Below are 14,825 nucleotides of genomic sequence, written 5' to 3'. Positions count from 1 at the left end.
GCCTCGAAGAGAGCCATTTGGGTGACAGTCACGGTCGGGCTTAGGAAGGGCTTGAAGGTGGTGAAGAGAATGGGAATTTCAGACGACGGTACTGTTTTCAGAGTCCCTGAATGTGTTTGCTGAGCAGTTGCTGAGGGAAATTCAGTTGGCTGTTCTAGACAGTAGGGAGGCTCCAGAGGTAAATCAAATTCCCATGCTTGCCTTGAAAGGACGGGTAAAGTGTGCTTCTGTGATTGTAATTATGCCATCAGGAAATATGAGATCCGGAAGAGACTTGAAATCACCTTGTTCAAGCATCTCATTTTACAGATGAAGACACTCAGGCGGGGAGAATGGCAGTGACTTGTCCAAGGTCACATAGTTCCCTAGTGACAGAAAAGTGTCACGTGCCACAAAGAGTTCATGTAAAATGCATTGGGAGTTCAGAACAGAAGAGATTACTTCCTGCTGAAATTAAATTCAGGTGAAGCTTAAGATCCTTCAGGACTTTGCTCTCAATACCTTTTCCTAGTGAAATCTTTCTGTAGATTTATAATGAGCCAGTCATCCCTCTTTGGTTTATTTCTGTGAGTAGAGGTCATTGAGAAGTAATTTGTATAGGATACGTGTAATTATATACTAAATTCATTGGCTTCACAAGCAGTGCTAGTTAATAGATATCCCCAGTAAGAAGATTGAAATGGTACAACATTTAATCAGGAATGGCTTCAGGGAATCCTGTGTAAATTGGCAGAGTATTTGATTTTCCTATGCTAGCTTTGCTGGCAATTGCTTGTTACTCCTAGATGTTAAAAACAAACAAGCCCCCCCCCCCAAAATATGTACATATACATGCACAAATTTTATCAGGGAAGGCGTTAACAACTCATTGCTTATTGTAGTCCTACACTTTGTTCTCTGACTGGAATACCTTCAAAAGGATCAGGTGAATAATTATTGGTTACTGTTTTTCGTACATTTGGAAGGAAACATTTTCTGCAACATTGTCTTTATGGGAAAGACAATTCTTAAGAATTTTAACTAGTGCCAAATATTGCAGATTCTTGATATTATTTTCCAGATTTCCTAGGAAGGGCAAAGGAGGAAAAGCGAGAGAGGCCAATCCATGATTCCTGCTGAGTATGTGATAAGAAAACAGGGACTTTGTAATAATTTTCTTGGAATTCTAGGACTCCCATTTCATGTCTTTGACTCAGGAAAAGTTGAATTCATTTAAGGATAGAAATTCGTTACCATACTTTACTTTGACTTTGAAATGAGTAGCTTCATATTCCTTAGCTCATCTTTGAAAGCATGAAAGGTTAGATCGTAACTGCAGGTAGGGGGTGGGAGCATTCATAATTTTTAAAAATGCTGTGATATTTAATGTTTTCCTACATCTCCTGGCATCCCTGTCTGAGGTCTCAAAGCTCATTTGACTTTGTTTCATTTTATCATGCCATGTGCTGTTATTTTTTTAAGATTTATTTATTTATTTTAGAAAGCGAAGGGGGGGGCGGAGGGAGAGGGAGAGAGAGAATCTTAAGCAGACTCTGCACTGAGTGTGGAGCCCGACTGACGTGGGGCTCCACCTCATAACCCCGAGATCATGACCTGAACTGAAATCAACAGTTGGATGCCCAACTGACTGAGCCAGCCAGGCGCCCCTGTTAGTTATTTGTGAAGTCACTTACTTTGTTCAGTAAAACTTGTTTGGTGGTCTAAGTCACATTTAATCCCCATGAAATTATATATGCATTGAACAGTAAGCAGCTACTTTTTGCCAAGTGCTCTTCTAGATGCTGAGCATATAGTCACGAACGAAAATCCCTGCCCTCACAGAGCTTATGTTTTAGCAAGGAGAGACAGCAAACAAACAAACAAGAAGGTTGTAAACAAAGGGGACGCACAGGTGTACAGTTTTAAATAGGAAAGTAGGCTTCCTTTTGAAGGTCACATTTGAGCTAAGACTGGAAGGAGAGAGTGAGCGGGAGGAGACCAGCGTGGGGTAGAGGGAATACGGGAGGCCCAGCGATTGAACATGATGTTGAGATATTTCAGAAGCAGCAAGCACGGATAGAATTGAGTGAGAGAAGAGGGGGAGTAACAGCAATGAAGACAGAGAGGAAAGACTAGGGGTGCAGAGTGGGCAGAAGCTATTACAGAAGTAATACTGTAACACAAGGTCCTGGGCTTGTCCGGGGCATGGCATGAGATAGGAGCCGTTGTGGTTTCGAGTGGAAGAAGGGAGGCAGCGCTGGAAGCAGGACAAGGAGGCTGTTGTAGTAATCCAGAGTAGAGAGGGTGGGCCAGATTAGAAGAGGCGGAGGTGATGAGGAATGTTCATAGGATGTCATGTTAAGTGCTGGTGAGAGAAGAAGACCCGTAGTGCCATCTCCCAATTGTCAAGGGAAGGCCAGCCAAGGAGAACGGCTGATTTCCCCCCTCCCTCAATAGTTTTCTTATGGTATAACTTACATACAACAAACTGCACATATTTAAAGTTTACAGTTTCATGAGTTTTAACACACCTGTGAAACCACGACCATAATCAAGATAGCGAACATATATCCATTATCCCCAGAAGTTTCTACCTGCCCCTTTGGTGATCCCTAATGATTAATGATGTTTCATGTGCTAATTGGCCATTCATGTATCTTCTTCGGAGAAATGTTTCTTCAAGTTTTTTTTTTTTTTTAAGATTTATTTAGTTATTTATTTTAGGGGGAGGAGGGGTGGAGGGAGAGAGAGGGCCCCACGCAGACTCTGTGCTGAGCGCAGAGCCCAATGGGGCTCTCTTCCACAATCCTGAGATCACAACCTGAGCTGAAACCGAGTCAGACTCTTAACCGACTGTGCCACCCAGGCGCCCTTGTCTCTTCAAGTTTTTTGCCCGTTTTTGAATTTTGTTGTTTATTTAGTTGTTGAACTTTAGGAGTTCTTTATATGTTGTGGATATTAATCTCTTAGCAGATACGTGATTTGCAAATATTTTCCCCAAGAATGGCTGAATTTTTAACGATGTATTCATGTGATGAGTAGGAGATGAGGACAGACTGGAGTGGAACAAGCTTTATTGTCTAGGACATTAATTGGGCAATTTAATTCCTTATTACTGAATGACATCATTTATGTTAGCACCCCAGAAATGCTCCTTTCTAGTGTATTTTTCCCCCAGCAGTAACCACTGTCCTGCCTTCTGAGGCTGTACATTAGTTCTGTGCATATTTAAATTATGAATTAGAATTGTAAGCTCCTTGAAGGTATGGTTTGTGTCCTTTGTATGTGCATATAATGGTAGAAGAGTAAATATTTTTTGCCTAAAGTTAGTATTTTTAGTTGTGAGTGGTTTATGCTGTTCATCTACATTCTGGCAACTGTACGATAACTCTGATTTCTGCAACTACAGTATCTGTTTAGAATTGGGATTCTTTTGATTGCAAATAGCAGATACCTGGCCTAACCAGGCTTAATTTAAAAAGATCAAGAATTATCTCACTTAATAGGAAGCCCAGAGGTCTCACTGGCTTCCAGTGGACCTCATTTCAACAATTAATAGTGGGGTCAATTTCCAGTTTCTTTCCCTTCATCCTTCTTAAGCTATTGCCTTCCTCCCTTGGGGCTAGCAAATTTCTCATGGCCCCCAAATGCCTTCCCCCAGCTGTTGTGGCCACATAGCTTTTTTATGAGCTTTGAGAAGGACAAAAACTGGGTGTTGGACAGGTGCTTTGAACTCTGGGTAAAGCTTTGCTTGAAGCTAGATGAACAAATAATTATCCTCTTTTGGTTAATCCAGCTTGGTTCTGATCTTCTATGTTATTTACAATGTGAAGGTTTCTTGTAAATCTCTACCACTCTGTCCTTTCCTGAGGCTGCCCAAGGAGTTACAAGCTCTATTGTTAGAAGGTCTGGCTTGGAGAATATATTGTTTGAGAAGTATCTCTGCTTCCTTTTCCCATTTCATATTTTACCTCAGATAATGTAATGGTTTTGAAGCTTTAGCTAAGAGCCCCCAGAACAATTTTTCTCTCCTTTTCTCACTTTTGCTTCCCCCCTCAAGTCCATGAAACATGATATAGTAAGGTTCTCCTATGTATGTGAATATTTATATCTTAATTTTTTTTTTTCAAATGCTTAATCTGAAAGCTGACAGAGCCAGACATCATGTTGAAAGGCTTTAGACTTTTCGGGAAAGAGTTTGCAACATTTTCCTAAAATCCCAGAAAATTTATGATTAATTTTATAATCTATCTATGTCAAGGGACTATGTTTGTCCTGAATTGCTTGTTTCGAGGCATCTGAGAGCAGCTTCCAGCTTCTTAAAGACTATGAGCTGGGACTGATTAGGCAACCCCCCCCCGCCCCCACAAACGTCTCTGAATTCATTTCTTCAGACCATTCATTCCTCAGTGGCTGGGAGGGAGTTTGCTCTAAGTCAGCAGCAGGCTTGACTGTTTGTTCTTTGCCTAATCAAGGAAAGCATTGCTAAATTGCAGAAGTCTCCCAGGCAGCTTCTCCTTGGCGAACGCTTCTTTCCTTAGGGACATGCCCTTTAGGAGCGTTTCCCAAATGTTCTTGGGCTTATGCCATTTGCCATTACTTTGGAAACCTGTCCAGAAAAATTACACGAGGTCTGCACGCAGAAGTGTCTACCTTCCAGAGGGATCACTCTGAAAAACGGATCTGACCTATGAAAAAGTCTTTCATGTCTATCATTGCCCTCAGTCTAAATTCCTTACCGTGGTTCGCAGAGTGTCTTGGCCTCTGCCCCCCGACCCCCACCCCTCCAGCCTCTTCTCTTATATGTCACTCGCGTGATACACTTGCAATTTTGAAGAATTAATTATGTTCTTGTACACCTATCTTGCCATTTCCCTCTCCAGAAGGTATCTTTCCAGCCTCACACCCTCTTACCTTCTGACTCTTCTCCCTTTTTTCAAAACAGATTCTCCATCCCAGACACTGGAATATCACAGATTAGCACAGGAGAGAGAAAGCATCATGAGGTTTTGTACACCAGCTGACTAGCTGCAACTTCTGGGTTTCTCCTGCCTCAAGATCTGGGACATGGATAGGAAGGGACCTGCTACTGAAGCCCTTCTGGGTATGGGGTTAAGGAAACAGAGAATATAATTGCCGAGGCCAGAGTCTTAGAAATCTTAGCACTTGGCCAAGGGAATAGGAAATCGGGCTATTAATGTGTGGTGATGATGAACATATATTTACACATCAGGGAAATTATTGACATACAGTATTAATGGTATATGTTATTAAATGTACAAAATTTCCAGCGATGTATTTTATTTGATTGGAATGGTCATCTCATCCTTCACGCTCAGGTTTCTGTCTTTGTTTCCTATGTGACAGGGGTTGCATAAGGCTTGGAAAAATACAAACCAAATATTTGATGGCACTTATCTTTTACCAGATGGGAATTAATTGTTCTTCAAAAACTAGTTAGCATAAAAAAGACAAATTGGTTAATTTGGGCAGGGAGTTGGTATTGTAAACTTGACATTTAAGTTTAGCATTCTTTTGTATTTTTTTACATTTTTTACTTCTTGAACAGTTTGGGTAGTGGGAGCTGGGAATGCATCAAACACACTTGAGACATGCACAAGTCCTTTCAGTGTTACTGAGGTTGAAAGGCAAGTAGGAACTTCTTGCCTCTGCTTGTTTCCAGAATAACACGAAGCAAGAGTAATCAGGTGCAGTTGCTATAGATAACTGGAAGTTGCTTTTTTTTTTTTTTTAAAGATTTTATTTATTTATTTGAGAGAGAGAGAGCGAGAGAGAGCACATGAGAGGGGGGAGGGTCAGAGGGAGAAGCAGACTCCCTGCTGAGCAGGGAGCCCGATGCGGGACTCGATCCGGGGACTCCAGGATCATGACCTGAGCCGAAGGCAGTCGCTTAACCAACTGAGCCACCCAGGCGCCCCGGAAGTTGCTTTTATTGAGACAGCAGCACTGTACTTATGCAATAAAAAATTGATCAGATGAACAGCTTCCCTCCCTCCTCTGTACCCAGTCCAAGGGGGAAACAAACCCTCAAGAAAACCTTATTTTAATGAGCACATTTCAAAGGTGCTAGATTTATGGGAGACATCAGGAAACACTGATTGCAATTACCGTCTCTGTTTGTCCTTCCAGGCTTTATTTGCGCCCTATTGGGACGAGGGGGTGGGGGAATAGCAGATAGAGGGGAAAGTTGTCAAGCAGACCATTAGCCTGTGAAGATCGTTACTTAGCAGAATAGCCATACTCACTGGCTGGAAACCACAACAGCATCGTTGTCATTGTAATTTAGAAACCATTTCTTTTTAAAGTTCAGTCAGAGTTGATTTCACCAGAGAGAGACATATGAAAAACCTTCTTAAGGTATTTCTATTCCTTTTCCCCTTGCTACCTCCGTTATCATTAGGGTGCTCCAGAAGGAAGCCGCCAGAAGCCCTAGGGTATCACAAATATAAACATACGATTTCGCCTAGCAGTATTCTTTTGCTAAATTGATCTTCTTATCAAATAATTTAGCATTAACTTACTTTATTATGTTGTATGCTAGTATTAATCGCCTGACATCATTATTTTGTTCAGCCTGGCTTCCTTGCTAACACGTGCAGTAGACATCTCTGTGAAATCACAAATATCAGGACCCTAGAGCAGGACTTGGCCAGCGTTTTCTGAGTAAGGGGCTGGCCAGACGATGGATGTTTTCGGCTTTGTGGGCCCTATGGTCTGTGTCTTAGCTACTCAGCCTCCGACCCTGGGGAAATGAGTGGGCGTGACCGTCTTCCAGTTACTTTGTATAAGCAGGTGATAGGCCTGGTTTGCCTAGGGGTTCCAACAAAGTTCAAAGATGTAAATGCCTGTAGGGGCCAGGCAGGTACTGCCACTGAGGGAAATGGCTGACGGGGACAGCCACTAGGAGAGCACATGCCTTGTCTAAAAGGGGCAGCTGTTTCTTAGTTCGGCCCTGGCTCAGGGATACCAGATCTTGTAATTCAAGAATAGCTGGACATTTGTGTTTTTATGCAAAGCACTTATCTCAGTTGGCAGCTAACTTAGTTAAGAAAATGTAGTGCAGGTCAAGTTTACTCCTTTTGTGGGCCCTTTTCTGGTCGTTAAGATCTAGTTTTGCAAATTCCAGAATTTTCAGGCGTAACTGTATTATAAGACATGCCTAGAGAATGTCATCAGACGCAGATAGCAAATATCTAGTTTTGCCGCTGCTAACTCCCCCTTCTAGTGCCAATGACAGATATTAGTAATTGATGATATCACTCTTTCCTGCTAGCTTGGAGAAAAATTCAGGATAATTCTGTGCCAGGGCTCACAAAAGCCATGACCAATGAATGAGTTGTGTCCTCTGATATGTAAGGTATTTGTCATTCCTGTTCTAGAGGGTTGTCCTTTAAATATTTTTGGGATTAATGTAGAAAAATGACTTTAGACTTTTTACTGTAGGACTTTATTCTTAAAGAATACTTGCTAAAAGTTGCTCCTAACTAAAGAATGCTTGCGAAAGCATATATCAGAAATAACAAATAGGAAGAAAAAGGGTAAGATTCTGTTCAAATGGGAATATCAGATTTTAAAGGTTTATGTATTATTTTAGAGAGAGAAAAGGCCGGGGTGGGGGTAGTTGGGGCAGAGGGAGAAGGAGAGAGAAACTCAGGCAGACTCCCTGCTGAGTGTGGAGCCCGAGGCAGGGCTCAATCCCACGATCCTGAGATCATGACCTGAGCCGAAACCGAAAGTTGGACACTTAACCGACTGAGCCACCCAGGCGCACCGTGGCAATATCAGATTTTAGATTCAAACTTAAGGAATTCCTTAAAGGTCATTTAGTAGCATTCCTTCCCTGAACTTGGATTTCTGGTCTGGTTTTTTTTCTGCCATACCTGTGCAAAGTAATATGAATAGTTATAAAGGGGGTTTCCTCCTTTTCCCCCTTCTTTTACTGCCTTTGACCCTTATGCACAGTTATTGTAGCGTTAACATGTTCAGAATTTAGGAATTCCATATATGGAGATGTGCCATCCGGGATGCACATATTTTTGGATTGTGTGTGTGACGTGAACATGATATGGCCTAAGTGAAACATGCTTCATTGCCCATTGTGATCACAGGGAACTTCGCAACTTTTTGTCTTCCTTTATCACTTCTTACTCTTCCCTTTGGGAATCTAGACCCTACTTGTCTTTCAAGTTTGATCTTCTCCAGGAATTCTGCTCTACCCATTCTAACCTTCACTAAACCTGTCCCTTCTCTAAACTTCTTTACTGTTAAGACCTACACTAAATGAGCAGTGTAATGCTTTATTATGTTATTTGATTTAATTTGCAGGGTTTTTTTTCCCCCCCTTCAATTAACATTTTCTTTTTTCCTGCCATCTAGCCCAGAAAGGACTGTGAATAGCTGTGAACAGAGCATTTTGTTTTTAAGTAAGCAGTTGAGTACAATTGAATGACTTCTATGTGCCAGTTAGTAGGGCTCTAAATATGGATGAAACAGAAAAATGGACCCTCCCCTTAAAGACCGGAATCTAGCTTCTAAGGGAATTTAAACTGTCCTTTTTCTAGTAATCAGTGATGAACATTTATAACTTCACTAGAAAGAAAGCTCCACTGGGGCAAAGCTCTTTCATTCATTCATTGATAGAGCCCAAGTGTCCAGGTTGGTGCCTCATATATGGTAAGTGCTTAATAAATATTTTGTAAATGAACCTATATTATAAATTTTTATATAGGGCAATCCCTGCAGGACTGTTCATGTAGGCAGATCACATTGTATGCCTTTCACTTCATTTACGTGTCTCTCCCTTCCTGTACCCCAGATACGTTGTTCTCCTCCCAGAAAAGTCAGTCTTGAGTATCCTTCTAGAATAGAATATCCTTCTAGAATAGAATATCCTTCTAGTATAGAATATCCTTCTAGAATAGAATATTCTTCTAGAATATTACCTGTACATATATACACACCTGTGTGTATATGTTTGTATTTTTTTATACAGATTATAGCCTGTCAGTTTCTTTCTCTTCAAAATGTATCAGATAGTTTTGTATCAGTGCATAGTCATATTACTTGTAGAGGTTACGTAGTATTTTATTGCCTGCACATTTCATAATTTATTTAACCAGAAACTTATTAATGGGTATTTAGGTTCCTTCCTTCCTCCCTCCCTACCTCCCTACCTCCCTTCCTCCCGTCCTTCCTACCTCCCGTCCTTCCTACCTCCCGTTCTTCCTACCTCCCTACCTCCCTCTCTCCCTCTCCCCCCTCTCTCCCTCCCTCTCTTTCTTTCTCTCTTGAGAGAGAGAGAGCGTGGGCATGCATGCGTGCACGTGAGTGGGGGTAGAGGGGCAGAGGGAGAGGGAGAGAGAGAATCCCAAACAGGCTCCATGCTCAGTGTGGAGCCTGGCTGACTTGGGGGCTTGATCCCATGACCCTGAGGTCATGACCTGAGCCGAAATCAAGAGTCAGATGCTTAACTGACTGAGCCACCCAGGTGCCCCATTTAGGTTATTTCTGATCTTTTGCTCTTATAAACAGTGGTACAATAAACATCCTTCCTCAAAAGTCATTTTGCAACCTCTGCAAGTAGGAGTTTGAGGATACATTCCTAAAAGTGGAATTGTGGGATTCCTTTAAGTTCAAAGTGTTTATGCATTTATAATTTTGATAAGTATCGTCAGATTGTCCTTTACAGAGAGTGTGAGTATGCCATTTTGCTACACTCTTACTGATACTATATTTATCAAAGTGTTTGATCTTCTCTGATCTGATAACTTAAAAATATCTGTTGTGGCTTTAATATGAAGTTCTCTTATATGAATAAGTTTGAACATCTTTTAAATGTTTACATACTTATTTCCTTTTATGTGTTCTGTCTTCATATCTTTTGCCCATTTTTCTGTTTGAGTATTGATCTTTATCTTATTGATGTGCAGTAGTAGCTCTTTATATATTAAAAAGTATTTCCCTGGCTATGCTTGCTTGTTTATCTTTCCATGTGATTTGTAGAATCAGCTTGTCTAGTTACCAACCCCATGTAACTAAAAATCCATCCTGTTGGTGTTTTTATTGGGTTTGTGTCAAATTTATAGATAAATTTAGGGAGAACTGACATTCCCATGGTGTTCAATTTTACATCCCAACAACATAATATGTCTTTACATTTGTTTAAATTTTCTTTTGTGTCCTTCAATAATATTTTTAAGTTTTTTTCTTATAGACAATACACGTTTAAGAATCTTGCTGGATATTTTAATATGCACACATTTGTAAGCTAGCATTTTCTTTTTTTTTTTAATATGCATTTTAAAAAATTTTTCAGGGGTACAGGTCTGTGATTCATCCATCTTACACAATTCATAGCGCTCACCATAGTACATATCCTCCCCAGTGTCTATCACCCAGCCACCCCATCCCTCCCAACCCCCTCCACTCCAGCAACCCTCAGTTTGTTTCCTGAGATTAAGGGTCTCTTATGGTTTGTCTCCCTCTCTGGTTTCGTCTTGTTTCATTTTTCCCTCCCTTCCCCTATGATCCTCTGTCTTGTTTCTCAAATTCCTCATATCAGTGAGATCATATGATACTTGTCTTTCTCTGACTGACTTATTTCACTTAGCATAATACCCTCTAGTTCCATCTACGTTGTTGCAAATGGCAAGATTTCATCTTTTTGATGGCTGCATAATATTCCATTGTATATATATACCACATCTTCTCTATCCATTCTTCTGTTGATGGACATCTAGGCTCTTTCCATAGTTTGGCTATTGTGGACATTGCTGCTATAAACATTGGGGTGCACATGCCCCTTTGGATCACTACATTTGTATCTTTGGGGTAAATACCCAGTAGTGCAATTGCTGGGTCATAGGGTATGTAGCTAACATTTTCTTAATTTGACTATTGCTTGGGATATATTTTTCCTGGTTGATTAGCAGATAAATAATAATATTATTTGCAAAAAAGCACTTTTTCTTATATAAAAAAAAAAAAAAAAAAAACACCTTTTCTTTTGTCTGATTATGGCTCATTTACTATGCAACTCCAGAGAGCACACTTGTGTTGGTCATTCCTTCCAGAGTAGTGATGAGTCATTGTGGTGATAAAGGACATTATTTCTTAATTCTTAACTTTGGGAAGATTTCTGATGTTTCCCTATTAAAATATGTTGCTGGCTTTGTGGTTGAGAGAGATCTGTATTTTATTGTGTTAAGGAACCTGGCCACTTATTATTTTATTGATGTTTTGATTATGGAAGGATGTGTTTTACTGAATATTTTGTGTATCTCTGGTGACTCTTTGTTTTCATTTAAGAATATGATGAATTTTAAGTGTAAGCCTTTGCATATTGAACTATCCTTGTATTCCTGTGATAAGTTCTACTTGGTCATGGAATGTTATTCTTTTAATATGCTGTTGGATTTGGGTTCTGTTTCCCTATATTTAAGAATTTTGCATTGATTCTCAGATGTGAGATTTGTGTGTGTGTGTTTTCTTTTTGGATTTTGATACATATTCTGTCTTCATGAAAAGAATTTGGAAACTTTTATTTTTCTATGCTCTTAAAAAATTTAAAGTATATGGAAATAACCCACTCCTTAATTGTTTGGTAGAATTCTTCTTTGAAACTCTTGACGCTTATGTTTTCCTAAGAGATGGTTCTTTATCTTTATCTTTTTATGGTTTCATTAGCTTTTCTCCCCTTCTGGGGATGATTTTGGTAGTTAATATCTTCCTAAAAAAACTGTCCATTTAATCCAGATTATCTAATTTATTTGTGTGGACTTGAATAAATCATCTTTTAGTGTTCTTGGTATCTGTGGTTATTTCCTCATCACTTAAAGATTTTTTTGATTAAAGAATAAAAGACATGTTAAAAATATTTGAAAGAATGTGTTTTTTTAAAAAAATATGATGTAAAAGGATATAGTTCACTTCCTATCCATTTTTTGTTAAAACTTAATTATTCCTGAGCTAATGATTATAAAACCCAGAACCTGAGATGAGACATTTCCTTTCTGATCCCATTCTTCTCTTTTTGACAGGCCCAGAAGAGGAAAGTGAGGATGACCCTCAGCTTGAAGGCAGAGACCCTGATACTTGGCATGTCGGTTTTAAGATCTCATGGGACATAGAGACTCCTGGCTTGGCAATACCCCTTCACCAAGGAGACTGCTACTTCATGCTTGGTAATTAGGAGGGTCAAAGCTATATCGATACTCTAGTGTCTAAGTTTTAGATTACTGGCTACAAATTTGGAATATGTCTTTTTTTTTTTTTTAAGATTTATTTATTTATTTTAGGGAGAGTGTGTGTGAGCGAGTGGGGGAGGGGCAGAGGGAGAGACTCCAAGCTGACTCCCTGCCAAGCGGGAAACCCAATGTGGGGCTCTGATCTCACGACCCATAAGATCATGACCTGAGCCGAAAGCAAGAGTCGGATGCTTCACCGACTGAGCCACCCAGGTGCCCTTAGAATGTGTCTTTTGAAACAAGCTTTTCAGGTATTTTATAGCGATAGTGAATCTTCTACATGGAACTAGTATTTTTGTTTTTATTCCCTCATTTTTCTAGGTATTGCTCATTTGTAAAAGTTACTTTTTTTTTTCTCCCCCATTCTGATTGTTTATGGAGTTCCCCAAATGTGCTAAAGCGTTTCCAGGACTTTTCATCAGAGTTACTCAATCATCCAAATGAGCTTATTAGTGTGAGGTAGTAAAATGATTTCCTTGTCTATATAAATTCTTAGTGAAAGTTTTTTCAGGTTTGAATTTAGTTTCTTCTCAGGAGTGGCTGACCGGACAACAGGGCCTTCCTTTCCACTTGTCCATGAGTTCTTTGGGAGCAGGATTTCAGCTGTGCTTAGGCTAACCCACGAAGCTGTGGCATTTGTGCAGCTTTTGTTTTTGGCTCTTTGCTCTGTTTTGTTTGGGGTTTGGACTTTCTACTTGTTTCCAGTGCACAGGATAGAGATGGTATCCTTTCTTACTCCTGCCTGGGGGGGGGTCTACTTGTATTGGCTTTAGAACTGGGGAGCCCCAAGGCTCAAGGTGGATATTTATGAGAAGAATTATTTCTCAATTAATTGAGTGTATGTAGAGGGCCTGCTATGTTTTCCATGCTGCGTAAGGTTCTGGATGGATGGATAAAACTTGGTCCTTGCCTTCTAGAAAATCAGAGTTTGGATTAGCTCTTTAGGTCACTAACTCATTAAGCATTTTCCAAATTTCAGTCATTTACATGTCAGCTTCAAGGTTCTCGCCATATCCCTCTGCTACCTGTACTGTTACTTACGTAATATTTTTCTCTAAATAAATTCACTTTCTTTCACTGAAGTGGATTTACCTTAGAAGGAGATTTTATAACACTATCTGAAGCGGAAGACCAGTATCACTTGGTTTATAATTAGAAGAGGTTTATAAATATAGAGAGAAAGTAAAACAGTATTAAGGACCTGCTACTTTTGTTGGCTGAAGATCCGGAGTCCTGTTCTGTCTTTGTTAAAAGAGATACTTGTCACTGTTAGAGAGGTGTTAACTGTATGATGGTACCAATCAGAGACTTTCTCCTTGTCAGCAGCAAGACGGGAAGATCATTATGTAGGGAATTACTTTCCCATGGTGTGTGATTCAGTGGTGCTTAACACTGTGTCCTTTACCTCTTCAGTTCTTCTCATGGGCTGATTACCACCTTTGCTGAACGCTGATCTAAGCAAGCCCTGCATCTCTTGCTTTCCATTTGCATGTTGCTCTATAGTTTATGATTCAGTTTCACATAAGCAGCCCCATTCACTCTGCAAACAAGCTTGTGAGGGAGATGGTATGGAGATTGTTCTTTTCTTAACTAATTTGCCTAAGGTGACTGGGTTGGTACCGGGGATTAGGATGGTTTGCAGGTTTCATATACTTTTAGAGCTTTTCCTGCTCTAAAAGGGACCATTTAGACTTGATTCCATTACACTGAAATCTCTATGTGGGAACATTTTTAGGCTGAAGGTCATCTCTTCCTGAGACCCTCTCCTGCTTGCCTCGTGAACTTAGTTTTTATTTTGAAGTCTCTGCCCCATCAACGAGCATCATTTGTAGGTCACAGATTATTACTCGTTTTTTATTTTATTTTATTTATTTATTTATTTTTAAATTTATTTATTTATTTGACAGAGACCCAGCAGGAGAAGGAACACAAGCAGGGGGAGGGGGAGAGGGAGAAGCAGGCTCCCCACGGAGCAGGGAGCCCGATGCGGGGCTCGATCCCAGGACCCTGGGACCATGACCTGAGCCGAAGGCAGACGCTTAACGACTGAGCCACCCAGGCGCTCCCTATTACTCATTTTTTAATGTATCACCCAGATAATGGATATTTACCTTGAGTATAAATGGGTTTTAGTTTCAGCCAATAAACTACTTGCCTTTGGTTACTTTGTTCAGGAGTTTCTATTAGCAGTTTGTATCTTTAAAAGAAGTGAGAGTCATTTGGTGCCATTCTAAATTGCTATGTTAATTTTCTGCATATAGAAATAATAAATATATATTTTAGAAGTTCATCTGCCATCCATTTATTTAAGAACATCTTGTGTGTTCTTTTCTGATTATGAAAGTAAAATACATGTTCATTGTAGAGAAAAGAAACACTGAAAGGTATGAAATGAAAGAAGAATATAAAAATCAGGTTCAGACCTGTCTTGGTATATTCTTTTTCAGTCTTTTTTCTATACATATGTATATCTGGAATAATAGTAGTATGTGAATAACCACATTTACTGGGGACTAACAACAAGTCAAGCATTCTTTTAATCATCTCCATAACACTAAAAAGTAGATGATCGTTAAATTG

General features: G+C 39.9%; 1 protein-coding gene across 2 annotated transcripts in view; it reads left to right on the top strand.

Annotated features, from left to right (window-relative positions):
- Positions 1 to 14,825, top strand: part of FTO (FTO alpha-ketoglutarate dependent dioxygenase) — a 368,954-nt gene that overhangs the window by 120,559 nt on the left and 233,570 nt on the right. For both annotated transcript variants that reach the window (XM_036081687.2, XM_036081686.2), the window contains exon 4: positions 12,039 to 12,182. In XM_036081687.2, the coding sequence (XP_035937580.2) occupies positions 12,039 to 12,182 (144 nt within the window). The remainder of the gene's footprint in view (positions 1 to 12,038; positions 12,183 to 14,825) is intronic.

The sequence above is a fragment of the Halichoerus grypus genome, chromosome 15 (assembly GCF_964656455.1).
Source record: "Halichoerus grypus chromosome 15, mHalGry1.hap1.1, whole genome shotgun sequence".
Classification (NCBI taxonomy): domain Eukaryota; kingdom Metazoa; phylum Chordata; class Mammalia; order Carnivora; family Phocidae; genus Halichoerus; species Halichoerus grypus.
This window is presented reverse-complemented; position numbering and strand designations above follow the sequence as displayed.